The sequence below is a fragment of the Pongo abelii genome, chromosome 2 (genome assembly GCF_028885655.2).
Source record: "Pongo abelii isolate AG06213 chromosome 2, NHGRI_mPonAbe1-v2.0_pri, whole genome shotgun sequence".
Lineage (NCBI taxonomy): Eukaryota > Metazoa > Chordata > Mammalia > Primates > Hominidae > Pongo > Pongo abelii.
Genome location: NC_085928.1, coordinates 208,972,173 through 208,988,137, shown reverse-complemented (window position 1 = coordinate 208,988,137; position 15,965 = coordinate 208,972,173). Strand labels below are relative to the sequence as shown.

Here is a 15,965-nt window from a genome sequence, read left to right as displayed (position 1 = left end):
ATGAGAGGCATGATTTATGAAAAATGATTTTATGCGGAAATAAAACAGAACATCAACATTTTTAGCATAGTAGCCTTGAAACTAATGAGTTCTGTTCCTATGATGGGGGATTTTAACCAAGCAGAACTGGCATGAATAAAAACAATGTTTTTTCAACATTAATCCAAATTAGATATATTATAATTAGGACATGAGGATTCTGCATCAACCTGATGCAGGAGGAATCGGCATTTCATCTCTGCCTCTGTGAAACTCCTAATGACTATAAGAGGGGAAGGTGGAATTTCCGTTTTCTTCGAATCCTTTATCTTTCACCAACCAACATAACAACTGGTTAGATGTATTAGAGATATAGTTGGATTGTATATATATAATTATTGTCAATTAAAAGGAAAAAATTTTAAAGTATTTATTATATAGAATTTTGATTACAGGTAAGAGGTGCTCAAAACATGACAATTTTTCTCATTTGCCACATGGAGAGTGGAAATCAGAGAAGACAATACTTTCACAAAGAGCCCTGGATAAGGTTTTACCTATTAAAACAACAAAATGCCAAGAGCTTAAAAATAGTGAAGTCTTTACAAGTAATTTTTAAAAATTTAAACTAGGAACATAAATTTCTAAACTATGAGATAAATGAACAAGAAAACAAACGGGTGTTTAGGAAAAGGTATGTATATGGTCAATAAAATAAATACAACTGTATTTTTAATGAGAATTAACATATTTTTATTTGACAAAAGCAGCATGTAACACACAATGTATTACATGTATCACAAAATCTATCTTAAGGCAGCAAATACTGAAGATAAAAATATACCAAATAGCAAAACTGTGACAATGGTAATACACTGTGTATGGTTCTGGGGTTTAGATTTCCTGGGCCTGCTTTTTAATCAAAGGTACTGGAACTACTGCCAATGTCAAATACAAAAACGAAAACTAGGAGTGGAGGAAGAAGAGGTAAAATGAGCCTCATATTCTTTTAAAATGAGACCTGATATAGACGAAAGCAACAGGAGCTTGAAGCGTAGCCCGAAGAGAATGTCGGTGTAACTGATACTAGCAGGAGCTTGAGGGGTAGCCCGAAGAGAACGTCAGTGTAACTGATACTAGCAGGAGCTTGAGGGGTAGCCCGAAGAGAACGTCAGCGTAACTGATACTAACAAGAGCTTGAGGGGCAGCCCGAAGACAATGTCAGTGTAAACTGATATTAACAGGAGTTTGAGGGGTAGCCCAAAGAGAATGTCAGTGTAACTGATATTAATAGGAGCTTGAGGGGCGGCCCGAAGACAATGTCACTGTAAACTGGTATTAGCTGTTATAAATCTTTATTTCAAATCGTAAGTTTCAAGGTCTTTAAATCAAATTCAGCATTTACCTTACGATATCGTTCATCAGACCTTTTCATCACGAAACAATTTAATAATCAGTAGATGCACAGAATTTATATGTTCATTCAGGAAATATTTACTGAGCACCTAATATATCCCAGGAACTGTGGTAGGGATGGAGTGTATTAAGGTATATTAAGACAAAATAGAATATCCTTGTGTTCATGAAGCTTATAGGCTAGTAGTCCAACAGAAAAGAGATAATAAAAGAATAAACAAGCTGGGCACAGTGGCTCATGCCTGTAATCTCAGCACTTTGGGAGGCTGGGGCAGGAGGATTGCTTGAGCCCTGGAGTTAGAGACCAGCCTGGGCAACACAGTGAGACCCTGACTACAAAAAAAAAAAAAATTAGCCACGTGTGGTGCATGCACCTGTAGTCCCAGCTACTCAGGAGGCTGATGCTTCAAGGAACCATGTTCATGCCACTGCACTCCACCCTCGGCAACAGAGGGAGACTCTGTCTCAAAATAATTAAATAAATAAACAAAAATAAAAAATAAAGTAAAATTAAATTAAAAAATAAAAATAAAAATAATAAACACCCAAATAAAACTACCATGATAAAAAAATTACTGTGACAACAGTAATACACTATGTATGCTTCCTGGGCCTCCTTTTCATCACATGTACTGGAGCTCCTGTCAGTTTATTTCACTGTCAAACTGTGGGCTGCTTTAAGGGTAGTGGGCTGCAGAAAAGTCATGTTAAAGATGCGACATTTAAACAAATACCTGATAGATGAGTAGGAATTAATCCAGGGGTATATGCAGGGAGGGAAGGGCATTCTATGTAAAAGAAACAGCATTTGCAAAGGTCTGAGATGGAAAAGGGCTTATGATATTTGAAGAGTTGGAAACAATGCTGGTATAGCACAAGCCCAGAGAGGAGACTGGAGAGGGAGGCAGTAGAGCACGAAGGAGCTTCGAGGCCACGTTCAGACTTCACTCTAAGCAACAGGAGCCTTCTGAAGCATAGTTTTGATAATATGAGGTTTTATTTAAAATACGACTCTTTTTGCAGTGTTGGGTTGGACACTATTTGGCAGACAAAGAAATGTGAGATGTGCTTTTAAAGGTCATCAAACTTAGAAGAAATGCCTTGCTTTTAAAGGCCATCTAATTTGGAGGATCAGATATGAATACTGATAACTAAAACTTAAGTGAATGTGTTTTGACAAACAGCCAAAGGGAATTTCAAGTTACACACTAAGGGGATTTTGCTGTTGTTGTTTTTCTAAATTCCACTGTTTTGTTGACAAAAAAGTCTTGGCACTCAGACTCACACCGCTTACTATGCGTGTTATTAAACCTTCAGTTTCCTAAATGGTTTTCAGTTTCAATATGGTGTTTAATGCAGGTTCTCCCATCAGCCAGACAGATGTGGATTCCCAGCCTTGCACTTACTATCTATGGGACCTTGGACAAGTTGCATTCTGGGCCTCAGTAATCATTTGTAAAAAGGTGTTAAGTTTACTTCACTCTTAAGGTTGCTGCGAGGAGTAAATGAGATAATTTTGGTAAGTGTTTGGATCGTTGGAGGCTCTCAATATTTGTCTACATTTTTAACTTATTATTCGCTTCTTAGGCCAATTCACTTAAACTAAAACTCTAGAGTGTGATGATTGTATTCACCTATAAGACCCCCCAGTTAAAAGGTGCTTTATCCATCTCAAAGGAGATGAAGGTTGCGGAATACACAGCAATGTGAACAGACCATGGAAGCTGATGTAACAGGAAAGTCATGCTGAGGCATGCAGCTCACGCAGCAGGATGCACCCTGGCAGCAGTTACTAGCACTGTAGATACTAGACTTCTGAACGTACTACTATGAAAACAATCACATAAAACATGATGGGGAAAGAAATTCTAGAAATGGTTAGAATTCTTTCGCAAGGCTAATAAGACTTTAAATCAACCTTCCATCTTATACTTATTTTGAGCTGATGAAACACGCAATAAAGTAAACCAGTGCTAAACACGATCAGCAGTTAATGTTTCCTTGGGTTTAAAAAGTGAACATGAAGGAATAATCTTCAGCTGTAAGTATTTAAAACCAAAGTGAAGGATTTTCAGTAGCTGAAAATACATCATAAAATTGGATGCCAAATATACAGCTGTGCAATCGGTGTCATGAGTCACCTTAACATACAGGTGACCCATGAGCCGAATTAATGATTAATAAAGTAAGTGCTCCTGGAATTAGACACATTTAAAACATGAATATTGTTATGCCTCTGTTCCCAGCACACACAAAGCCAATATGGTTCTCAATGCAAATGTTTTCCTTTTGGTGGCAACGACAAAGATATGAGCTGCAGAACTTTGAAACACTGGGTCAATCACAAAGGGTCACGTGGGAAAATGGTTTAGTTCTTCATAAAGCATTTAGTAATGATGCTCATCATGTTTGATGGTATTTAGGTAGTTTCTGAATAAAAAGTACAATAGCTATCCTTTAATCTCTAAACACAGAAATGTAAAACTCCGTTTTGTGCAAACTCTCACCACTAACAAGGTACTATCATCAGTGTGCTGAGACCTTCTGGATGGGAAGGGGCACTGGAGAGGTGGAGAAAAATGAAGCCATGTCAAAAACAAACTACGCACACGTGTGACGTATTTCACGAATACACACACAAGGAAAGAGACATATTAAGACACACTTTTGAAGATGCTGACATAGAGGACGACATTCACAATCATCTGGAATTCATGCATTGTAACAGTCAGTAAGTTGGTTCTGAGTACTGATCTTCTCTCAGAGTTTAAACAACTTCAAATACGATCTTATTGCCTAAAACCTTACAAAGCAAGGAGGGAAAAGAAAGCTGGAGAGAGATGTAACAATAACATAAAGAACCTGTAGTCATTTAGTGAGCCAGTGACAAACAAGAAGCCCAGAGTCATAATTTCTAGTCTAAGTATCTCTTCATTTTCTTTCTTAAGCAAAATGAAAAGTGCAATTACAATTTTTAGAACTGTTTATGTTATTTTCCTGTGGAGCTTTAGTTTTCTTGAGAATGAATTACTTGAAAACAATCATCAAGAAGGAAATATTGGGGTAAAAAAGAAAACACACATTAAATTTATCAAACTTTGGTTGTCGAAAATGTGTTAGAATTATTACCAGGTGAAGAAAAGACAAGTGAACATGCTGGAGCCAATCTTTGAGGTATTATACAAATATATAATGTTCTAACATAAAAAAACAGAAGTAGTTCTATGTCAGATAAAAGTTTTTAAAAACCTTTATAATGGACAATTGAAAACATTTCAAACAATACACTTTTCCATACCAGAAACTCTTGTGCTTTTAAAAACACTGAAAAGTGTTGCTTGTAAAGCCCCATGTGTTAGGTTTTCAAATAACTTATTTTATGAAAAGCAAAGTCAAAATTCACATGAAACAACGCTTTTATGCATTTTTCAAGGAGGTAATGATCATAAATTGAAAAAAACTGGGTCAGGCGCAGTGGCTCACGCCTGTAATTCCAGCACTTTGGGAGGCTGAGGCAGGCGGATTATGAGGTCAGGAGTTCGAGACCAGCCTGACCAACACAGTGAAACCCCGTCTCTACTGAAAATACAAAAATTAGCCGGGCGTGGTGGTGCACACCTGTAGTCCCAGCCACTCGGGAGGCTGAGGCAGGAGAATCACTTGAACCCGGGAGTCGGAGGTTGCAGTGAGCCAATATCGTGCCACTGCACTCCAGCCTGGGTGACGAAGTGATACTCTGTCTCAAAAAAAAAAAAAAAAAAAAAAAAAGAAAAAAAAAAACTGGAAGGTTTTTAAAGGGAAAATGGTTAATGAGAAAGCCGACTACAATAAAAACATTTAGTAAGCTTCATTTTAACAGATCAAAATAGGTGTGTAGATTTTTAAAAGGTTAAGTGATTTATTTTCTGTTAATCTGTAGGAAAAATGAACTATTTGATATTATAAAATAAGTGTTATCATTGATAGCACTGAATCTGAAATCCTATGTAAGAGTCTTTTTTTGTTTAGTAACCACTTCATTTACCTGTACCAGGTAAAGCTCCCAGGACTCTACACACAACGCTTCAAAAGTGGAGGAGAGGGGGACGGTGCCTCTGGTGGGGGTCAGGGAGGGAAATATCATCTCTAGATGGATGTGTATAGCTGAAAAAAGCCTTGATCTATAGATTCTAGTAAACTCCTTGGCTTGTATCATCTCCCTCATAAGGAGAATTTTGTGAGGGGGGAAAAAGAAAAATGGCAATATTCTGAGCACTGAAAACATGATAATTACATGTAAACATTTCATTTCCATTGCAAAAATAATCAACTCCAAAGAAAAGGAGATTACATCAACTTACCTCACCATCTACGCCATCTAGGAGCGGGTGCTGTTTTTGTGGACTTTGTGATGCTTTTTGCTATATAACCCAAAACCCCCCAAAAAAGGAAGTTGGTTAGAGCCTGGAACACTGCAAATAACAAATTCTATTTACTAAAATGATCACTCACATTCATTTTTTTACCTCTTGTATATAGCATTTTTCTAGATTTACTAGTTAGAAAATGTTTAGATAGAAATTTTAAAAACTATACATATATCTACACAAACACATTTGCAATCAGAATATTGACCTCTTACTCGATGAACTTATTCCCTCCCTCTAATGGCTTCAGTATCACTCGAATGCTCATAACTTTAGCTAGAAGCAAATCTCAGGTTTGTGTTTTCAACTGTCTATGGAAACTCTCTACTTGGAAACCCCACTCCACCTCATATATGACACATTCAAAAACAAACTCACAATGTCCCATACTAACGGGCTATTTTCTCCAACATGTGATGTCTAATAATCTAATAATAACATTACAGCATTGGTGTGGTCCCTGCTTTACAACGTGCTCTACTGTATGTCACTGTGCACACAGTATTTCAGTGATTCTTCTACTGTGTGAGATAAAATATCATCATCACATTCATTCAGAGATGAGAAAATCGAGAAGAGAGGCTATGTGGCACGTGCAAGGTCTCCGAGTTCGTAAGCAGCATAACTGGTTCGGGCCTGCCTTCCGACTGCAGAGCCTGCATTCTTTCCACAATGTTAGACCCTCATTTGAAACCATTCTTTCAGCCTCCAAACCTTGCTTTGGGAGCTTCTTTTTTTTCACCCTCTTCAGTGATTTATTCACCATCTGTGATTTATTCACCATCTCTCTTATAGGTAATTCAGCAAATCCATTTTATTATACTAATAGGGGATATAGCATCTACCATACTAGTATTAAGCATTAGGTATATCCATAATTCTGAGACAGTTAATATTTAATAGTTAAATATCACACACAGGAGGAACCTAACAGCATAAAATGGCTCAGTAACTTTCTGAAAGTCAAGCGCACAGTGAGTGGCAAAGCTGGATTGAAATTCAGATATTTCTGAATTTAGGCTCTTGTCACTGTGCAATACTGCCGACCCTTAGGACCCTTAGAAACCATCTGGTTTTTATGCCTTATTTTGCACCCCAGTCTAACTATTGCAATTTCTTTCTTCTTCATTTTCCTCTTTCTAGTCTCTTTCTTCCTAACCAATTCTAACGCAAGTCAATTAGTTTTTCAGAAGTCTCTCTCTTCTCATGTTTTTTCCTGCTTTGAAACTCAGCATTCTCTTTTACTTAATAGATCAAGAACCACTAATTTGACATTTAATCAAGACTCTCTACAAGTTGACTATTTATCTCTTACTGGGTGTGTGACTTCTATAGAAGGCAAACTGAGTGAGTTAATTTATGCAAAACACATAGAACAGCACTTAAGATTCAGTGTTAACCATTATTACCGAGAGGCAGCATAGACTGTGCTCACAGAATAGGCTTTGGAGCCAAGCTGCCTTGTTCTAATCACAGGATTTTAATCCTGCCACTTCCTGAGTATTTAATCTTAGTAAACTGTTATTCTCTCTGAGCGTGTTTCCTTGTTCATAAAAAGAAAAAATGGTACCTAAAGAGATTGTTGGGAGAATTAAATGAGTAAATATATATAATGTACTTAAAATAGTGCCTAGTACATAATAAGCATTCAATAAGTATTATTATCATCATCTCAATAATTCATTTTTCCCATAAGTCTTCAATACAAACTCTCTAGGCCAGCTGGTATTTCCTGCAAGTGCCATTATTTTAAAGCTACAAATCATACAAGGCCATTCCCAGCTCCCATCCTGTTTAGATTTCCTCAGCCTAGAACGAACCCCCCTTTACACCATCATCCAGTCTTTTCTTCCTGGCTATATCCTACCTACTCATTCTTCAGGGTCCCTATCATTTCTTTTTGAGGTCAACTCTGATGATACTTGTTCTCTAAGTCTTCTATCGTCTTGAATATAAAACTAGCACTTTCATTATAAGCTGCCTTATTTTCTGTTTTATTTGTGTTTATTTTCCTGATAAGGTCTAAGCTGTGCCTGGTGGGCAGGGCTTGTATTTTATGCATCTTTATATTCCTTGTACAACCAGCATTCCATAAAGGTCTGTCAAGTCAAATGAACGAACAAAGTTAGACTTTCAGAAGTCTAGGTTGGCCTCCTGATTAAGAAAACGAATGTACTATAAATGACCACATTGCTTAGTCTTCCTAGACCTGCAGCTTCCTCCTCTGTGAAACCCGAACACCTCCAAATCACCTATTAAGAATAAACCAATAAAGTATTTCCATTAGTTTCAAGAGAACTATATAGGAAAGTTTGTATGTAGTAACAAATCAAGTAGGGACTTAAGGGAAAGAGAAACGGTTGGAGAAATTAGGAGATCTCGTGTGCATAGCATTAGGTGACTTCTGTGAAAGTACAATGACAGAGACAAAGGTCAGGAGAACATGGCCATTAGCACATTCACGATTCTTATGAGGGTTGAAAAGGCACGAAAAGAAGAAACATCTCAGGGCAGACAAGGTTTTCAGGGAGGAAGGCACCTTTGTCAACTTCTGCTTGTAGGAATATTAATTTTAGTATTTTTGCTATTGGTCAAAAGCTTTGCCTACTTTTTTTTTTTTTTTTTTTTTGAGATGGAGTCTCACTCTGTCGACCAGGCTGCAGGAATTGCAGTGGTGCGATCTCAGCTCACTGCAACCTCCGCCTCCCGGGCTCAGACAATTCTTCCACTTCAGCCTCCTGGTTAGCTGGGATTACAGGCATGCACCACCACGCCCAGCTAATTTTTAAATTTTTACTTGAGACGGGGTTTTGCCATGTTGGCCAGGCTGGTCTCAAACTCCTGACCTCAGGTGATCCACCCACCTTGGCCTCCCAAAGTGCCAGGACTACAGGCGTGAGCCACCACACCCGGCCAGATTTGCCTACATTTTTATAGAAAACAATAGACAAGGGAACTTGTTGGATGAAGAGGAATCAGGTGAGAAAGAGAGTTAAACATCATCACCAAGGGTCTGGTACATTCAGAAAAAAAGAGTTTATCAGGTAAAACAGTAAAACAGACATATGCATGGTACTTAAAGAAGATGGTCTCTAGTTAAAGTATGAAATACAGAAAAGTCTTTAGTGGACAAGAAAAATTCATTTAATCATTCAACAAATACTTATTGACCATTACTATGAGCTAAGACCTGCTAAGGTCTAGGGACACGGCAGTAAGTAAAACAGACATGGTTCTTACCTTCATGGAGTTTACAGATAAACGAGAGACAGATATTAAGTAAACAAAATTACAAATAATTATGAAGAAAAAAATGACGATTTCAGAACAAAAAGATAAGTAATACAGGTAAAATAAAATGACAACGTTTCAGGCACTACTATAGAGGCTGCAAAATGTTAAGAAATATTAACGCGGTTGTTAATTGAATGTGTGTGGAGAACAGAAAGGAACAAATCAAAGTTCCTGCGAAAGATTAAGTCTGTGAGGCTAGCAAACTTTTGTTATTTACGAAAGCGAGGAAGAGGGAGAGAGGTCTGAGTAACAGTTTCCATCTGCACGGCCTTTTATGGCTCACACAGCACTTTCACTTTCATCTTACTGATCTTTACTATGACACTAGAAACTGAGGAAACGGCAGCTGAATAGTAAAGTAACATGTCCAATGACAGATTTACCGTTAATAAGATAATTACTTCTATTGTCCTCATGCAGATAGACACAAGTAAAAGAGACACTCTATTTAGTCAAGATTCCTTACAGAGAGAAAACTGGTTGACATTTTAATGGACAATAAAAAGCAGCAGCCCTGACCAAACAAATAAGCACTTAGCCAGTTAGCAGCTTGAACAGTATCATTCCAACGACTCACTTTGACAAAGTCCAGGACAGCATCTCTCTGGATCTGCTTGGTCCTTATTTTCTCCTCCTCATACTGCAGGGCAGCAAGCTGAGCCTCTCTCCGAGTGCGCTCTACTAACTGCTCCCTTCTCCGATGAAGTTCCAGGTCTGTGTGTGACAGCTGGAACCAAAGCATTATTGTGCATATGAAAGTAAAAATGAGGATCACATTACCAATATTCCCTATCAATTTAGGGAACTACTGTTGACCCATGCAACTTTTGCTTTGAAGTCACCTAGCATTGCTTGAAATGTGTTTATTGCTAATGTTTTTCCATCTTTGCACTGTTCTTATATATATATTAGGTTGGTGCAAAAGTAACTGCAGTTTCTGCCACTGAAAGTGATGAGAGAAACTGCAATTACTAATACTATAAAGGCATCACGAAGGTAAAGATTTCCTATCTAAAAACACTGTTAGCAAGTATCACGTACATATGTTATATTAATTGATCGAGACAGCTAGTAATGCTTAAATATACCTGGCAATTCATGGCAATTTAAGTATTATAAAAGAAAAAAAATCACCTTAGTTTAAAAAGCAAAAATAAACACAACTACTAAACATTACCTGATTGTGACTTGCTGATAGTGACAAGAGGGAAGATGGCTCAACCGGAACCCTGACCCAAAAAAGAAAAAAGAAAGAAAAAAACTCTTTGATAAAAAGACAAACAGATACACAAAAAACAAATGAAATTTTTATTGTAAATGTAGCTTTCTATTAATCAGTAGCAAACTGCCTAGTTAGCATTGAAGGAGTAGCTGCATTTTGTAAACCTAAGTCCAAGTCATTAAGTGAAACCAGAGGAAAATCTGATGCCTCCAACTCACGTTTCATGTGGTATCACTGTCTACGTCAGCCAATACCAACAATACAGTTAACTGAGATCACTTTTTAACCAGTATCATTTATTTATAACACAAATAACTATTATCTTTGTTACCACCATGATTAAAACAAGATACATGTAAACTGAGATCCTTTTACACACAGAGTCATTTTATCAACTACAGAACCTGGTAACGGTCCTTATAAAGCACACCTGCTCTTATTTTCAATTGATGAAGCAATTTTAACACAGAAATAGAGATTCTGGTTTTTTTAAGAAAAATACGAAACCCTTTTTAATGCTTAAAAAAAAACAAAAAAAAAGTAGTACTTCCCTCTCACTGTTATCAGTGTTAATTCTTACAGTTTACTATTTATCCTTTTCCTGAAACAGATTTCATTGCTCAAGTCTCTGTAACTCATCTTTGTGTCTGAAACTAAAACTGGCAGGAGTAGTTACTGTCTGACGTTTAGGACCTGGCCTCCAAAACTATGATAATTAGCCTATCAGGCTGATCTACAGGCACTGAACTCAGTGTGCTATTAGGGGAACAAAAAAAACCCCGTTACCATGGCTCACTGCAGTCTTCACCTCCTGGGCTCCAGCCATCACGCCCAGCTGTTTTTTTGTTTTTTGTGTTTTTAATTTTTTTGTGGCAATGAGGGTCTTATTACGTTGCCCAGGCTGGTCTCAAACTCCTGCCCCTCAAGCCATCCTCCTACCTCAGCCTCCTAAAGTACTTGGATTACAGGCATGTGAGCCACTGCGCCCAGCCTTTTTTTTTTTTTTTGAGACAGGGTGTCACTCTGTGGCCCAAGGTGGAGTGCAATGCCTTGATCACAGCTCACTGCAGATTCAACCTCCTGGCCTCAAGTGATAATATCGCCTCAGCCTTTCGAGTAGCTGGCCTACAGGTGTGTGTCAACCAACCCAGGATTATTTCTGTAGTTTTTGTAGAGACGGGGTTTTGCTATGTTAACCCAGGTTGCTCTCAAACTCCTGAGCTTTCAAGTGATCCACCCACCTAGGCCTCCCAGTGCTGGGATTACAGGTGTGGGCCACTGCACCACACCCTGATTACACATTTAGAGTAACAGGAATTAACTGCAACTTTCTCCCTAGATTACTAATTTCACTGTTAAAATTTCCCATAGCGTTTAGCGGCCATCTGTAGATGAACTGAAACAAAACACAGAAAGGACCAAATAAACCAACTCAAGTGTGTTTATGTGCCCTAACCTGAACACTATACTTTAACAATGCTTTTCAATTTTTGTTTTGTTTCGAGACAGAGTCTTGCCCTGTCGCCCAGGCTGGAGTGCAGTGGCGCGATCTCACTCACCACAACCTCCACCTCCCAGGTTCAAGAGATTCTTCTGCGTCAGCCTCCTGAGTAGCTGGGATTACAGGCATGCGCCACCACACTCAGCTAATTTTTGTATTTTTAGTAGAGACGGGGTTTCACCATGTTGGCCAGGCTGGTCTTGAACTCCTGACCTCAGGTGATACACTCACCTCAGCCTCCCAAAGTGCTGGGATTACAGGTGTGAGCCACCGTGCCCAGCCGCTTTTCAATTTTTTAATACATACCTTCTTTCTACTTTCTTAAGCACTTTCTAGTGCTTAAGAAATATTGCTTGAGTGAATGACAGTAGCACCCTCCCCCGAAAAAGTGTGGAATACTGAGACATAAAAAACAAAAATGCAGGTAGCATGTATGTATCTCCTTTAAATCTTCTTTCTACCTATGTTTCTTTCTTTCTTTCTTTCTTTTTTTTTTTTTTTTTGTGACAGAGTCTCGTCTCATTCTGTTGTCCAGGCTTGAATGCAGTGGTGGATCTCAGCTGAGACCTCCACCTCCCAGAGTTAAGCAGTCCTATCTTAGCTTCCCAAGTAGCTGGAACTACAGGTGTGCACCACCATGCCCGGCTAATTTTTGTCTATTTTTGGTAGAGATGGGGTTTCGCCATGTTGCCCAGGCTGGTCTCGAACTCCTGGGCTCAAGCAAACCACTCACCTTGGCCTCTCAAAGTGCTGGGATTACAAGTACATATATTCATTTACCCTCTTTTTACAATACTTCTTTAAAAAGCCAGTCAAACCCATTGTTTCCACTTTATCTCATTACTGTATTTTGTACCTAATCCAATCTGCATCCCGTCCTTTCAGTTTCACTAAAGCTGTTCTTTCACCTCACCAGTTTGTCAATGATCTTGACATCCCCAAATCCAATAGTTATTTCTTAGTCCTCCCCTTATTAAACCTATCAGCAGGGCTGGGTGCAGTGGCTCACACCTGTAATCTCAGCACTTTGGGAGGCTGAGGCGGGCAGATCACGAAGTCAGGAGATCGAGACCATCCTGGCCAACATGGTGAAACCCCGTCTCTACTAAAAAAAATACGAAAATCTGGCCGGGTGTGGTGGTGCGCGCCTGTAGTCCCAGCTACTCAGAAGGCTGAGGCAGATGAATTGCTTGAACCTGGGAAGTGGAGGTTGCAGTGAGTCAAGATCGCGCCACTGCACTCCAGCCTGGCAACAGAGCGAGGCTCCGTCTGGAAAAAAACAACAAAAAACCTATGAGCAGTAAGTGATGTTGTTCATTCCTCTCTATACTTCTTCAAACAGTTTTCAAGGCTAGGCACAGTGGCTCATGCTTTTAATCCCAGCATTTTGGGAGGCCAAGGTGGGAGGATCTTGAGTCCAGGAGATCAAGGCTGCTTATGAGCTATGATGACACCACTGCACTCCAGCCTGGGTGACAGAGACTGTGTCTCAAAAAAACAAAAACAACAACTGTTCTCATTTAGCCTCTAGGACACTACCCTCTTTCTCCTATCCCCAAGACCACCCCTGCTCAGTTTGTTTTTCTGGTTGTTCAAGCCCTAATTCTTGCCACCTTATTCCAATCTCATATATCTAACTGCTTACTTGATAATTCCACTTGGATGTCTTGTAGGTACTTGAAATAGAACATAACCACAGCAGAACTCTCATCTCACATCCCAGATTTGTCCTGCTTTACTCAGACTGCTGGGTGTTTCTTGAATACACCAAAAGCATGTTCCTACCTCAGAACCTCTACCTAGAATGTTTCACCCCTAGACCGCCATAATGTTTGCTCTTTTTCAGGTTTCTACTGAAATATTATCAATGCATCAAACATTATTTTCACTCTTCCCTCACCCTACCATCTCTTTTATCCTGCTTTATTTTTCTTCATAGCACCTAGCAGTACCTGAAACATACTTGTTACACATATGTGTCTACATCCACTAAAAAGTAACTCTAAAATATCAGGGATTTGGAACAGAGACAGAACCACTATAGTGCTTAAGAAATATTGCTTGAATGAATGACAGTAGCACCCTCTCCTGAAAAAGCGTGGAATATTGAGACATAAAAAACAAAAATGCAGGTAACATGTATGTATCTCCTTTAAATCTTGAACTTACTTGAGCTAAGTAAACCAGACTTTTATCTCTATAAGGCAGACTTTTTTTTTTTTCTTTTGAGATGGCGTATCTGTTGCCTGGGCTGGAGTGCAGGGGCACAAGCTCGGCTCACTGCAGCCTCTGCCTTCCGGGTTCAAGCAATTCTCCTGCCTCAGCCTCCCAAGTAGCTAGGATTACAGGTGCACGCCACCACACCCGACTAATTTTTTGTATTTTTAGTAGAGACAGGGTTTTGCCATGTTGGCCAGGCTGGTCTTGAATTCCTGACCTCAGGGGATCCACCTGCCTTGGCCTCCCAAAGTGCTGGGATTACAGGTGTATTACACCCGGCCAGTATAGTGCTGGGATTACAGGTATATTATATCCGGCCAGTATAAGGCAGACTAAACTGCCTTCTCTGTTTTTCTTTATTTACAAAATCACATAATTAATGTGAGTAGCTTTTCTGGCTTTGTCTATATAACATGAAACAAAAAAACTTCCAGGTTTTATCTAAATGTTAATTCTATATTGCTTTTTATAGAAGCTATAACACACTTTACAGAACCTAGTCTGATATTATCATCTCTCCTGAACTAAAATGCTATTCAAATTATAAGTAGGCCCTATAATTTTTTTTTTTTTTTTAAGACAAGAGTCTTGCTCTGCCACCCAGGTGGAATGCAGTGGTGCAATCTCAGCTCACTGCACCTCCAGGGTTCAAGCGATTCTCCTGCCTCAGCCTCCCAAGTAGCTAGGACTACAGGTGCAAGCTACCACACCCGGCTAATTTTTGTATTTTTAGTAGAGATCAGGTTTCACCATGTTGGCCAGGCTGGTCTGGAACTCCTGAGCTCAGGTGATCTGCTGGCCTTGGACTCCCAAAGTGCTGGGATTACAGACATGAGCCACTGCACCCAGCCCATAAAAAATTATTTTAACAATTTTTTTTAAACATAATTTTTGCTAGTTTCAATTTCAAATTCACATAATCCATCTTGGCAAATACTACAAAACATTCACACTTTTTATTTATTATATCTCCCTATGTTTATGATCTCCCAGTAGGGTAGACTCTATGTGGGTAGCGGTAGGGGAGTGGTGGGGGGAAGAAATGTACATGGTGGATGAGGGTAGGGGAAAAGAACTGGAAGAAAAAAAGGGGTAAGCAAGCTTTCCTTTTCAGCTCACCAGCAGAGGATTCCTTACACTCATTCAATGTTTTTGAGTTGCTGTAACTGACAGACTGCTGAGGTAGCGTCTTTTTGTTAACATGTTATTCAGGTTAGAGACAAATCTTGCTGGTCTGAGAGCTGTCAGTCATTCTGAGGCGATTGTGTCTTTTTAGGTTCGAATTCAACATTCCACTTGAATGTAAGCTCCAGGAGGGCAGGAATTTTGACTAAGTTCATAGCTATATCCCAACATCTGGAAAGGAACTTGGCACATAGTAGATATTTCACAAATACCTAATTAAAAACATGAAGTATATATTGATCCTAGAGCCTAACTGGTTACTAGGATCAAGTATGAGTTCTTATCCAAGGACTGTGCTATGGAACCCCGAGTTAAACAGTAATCATGGCTGGGTGCAGTGGCTCACACCTGTAATCCCAGCACTTTGGGAGGCCAAAGCAGGAGGGTTAGTACTTCAATCTGGGAGTCTGAGACCGGCCTGGGCAACATAGTGAGATTTCTGTCTCTACTAAAAATAACAAAAAATTTGCTGAGTACGTAGCACACGCCTGAAGTTGCGGCTACTCCAGAGGCTGAGGTGGGAGGATTGCTTGAGCCTGGGAGGTAGAGGCTGCAGTGACCATGATCACAACACTGCACTCCAGCCTAGGCAATAGAGCAAGACCCTGTCACAAAACAAAACAAAACAAAACATGTAATCCCAGCTTTAGTTTCCAGCACTGTGGCAGACTAAACGCCCTGAATGACTCTTCCAATGGAAATAACCAAAATGCTGAATAAAATAAAACAAGCTTTTAAAATG

The 15,965-nt window shown here is 39.2% G+C and overlaps 1 protein-coding gene across 17 annotated transcripts in view; it reads right to left on the bottom strand.

The window, feature by feature from the left end:
* LRCH3 (leucine rich repeats and calponin homology domain containing 3) overlaps window positions 1-15,965 on the bottom strand; it is a 108,010-nt gene that overhangs the window by 29,658 nt on the left and 62,387 nt on the right. For 15 of the 17 annotated variants that reach the window (XR_010139331.1, XM_063722403.1, XM_063722401.1 and 12 more), the window contains exons 11-13: window positions 10,273-10,324; window positions 9,673-9,822; window positions 5,736-5,795 (exon numbers count right to left, since the gene is read on the bottom strand). Coding sequence is in view for 16 of the 17 variants with exons in the window: in XM_063722403.1 (XP_063578473.1) it covers window positions 5,736-5,795; window positions 9,673-9,822; window positions 10,273-10,324 (262 nt within the window). In the remaining variant the exon portion in view is untranslated. Of the gene's footprint in view, window positions 1-3,902; window positions 3,957-5,735; window positions 5,796-9,672; window positions 9,823-10,272; window positions 10,325-15,965 lie in introns of all 17 variants that reach the window. The other 2 variants (XM_063722413.1, XM_063722414.1) reach the window with 1 other exon arrangement.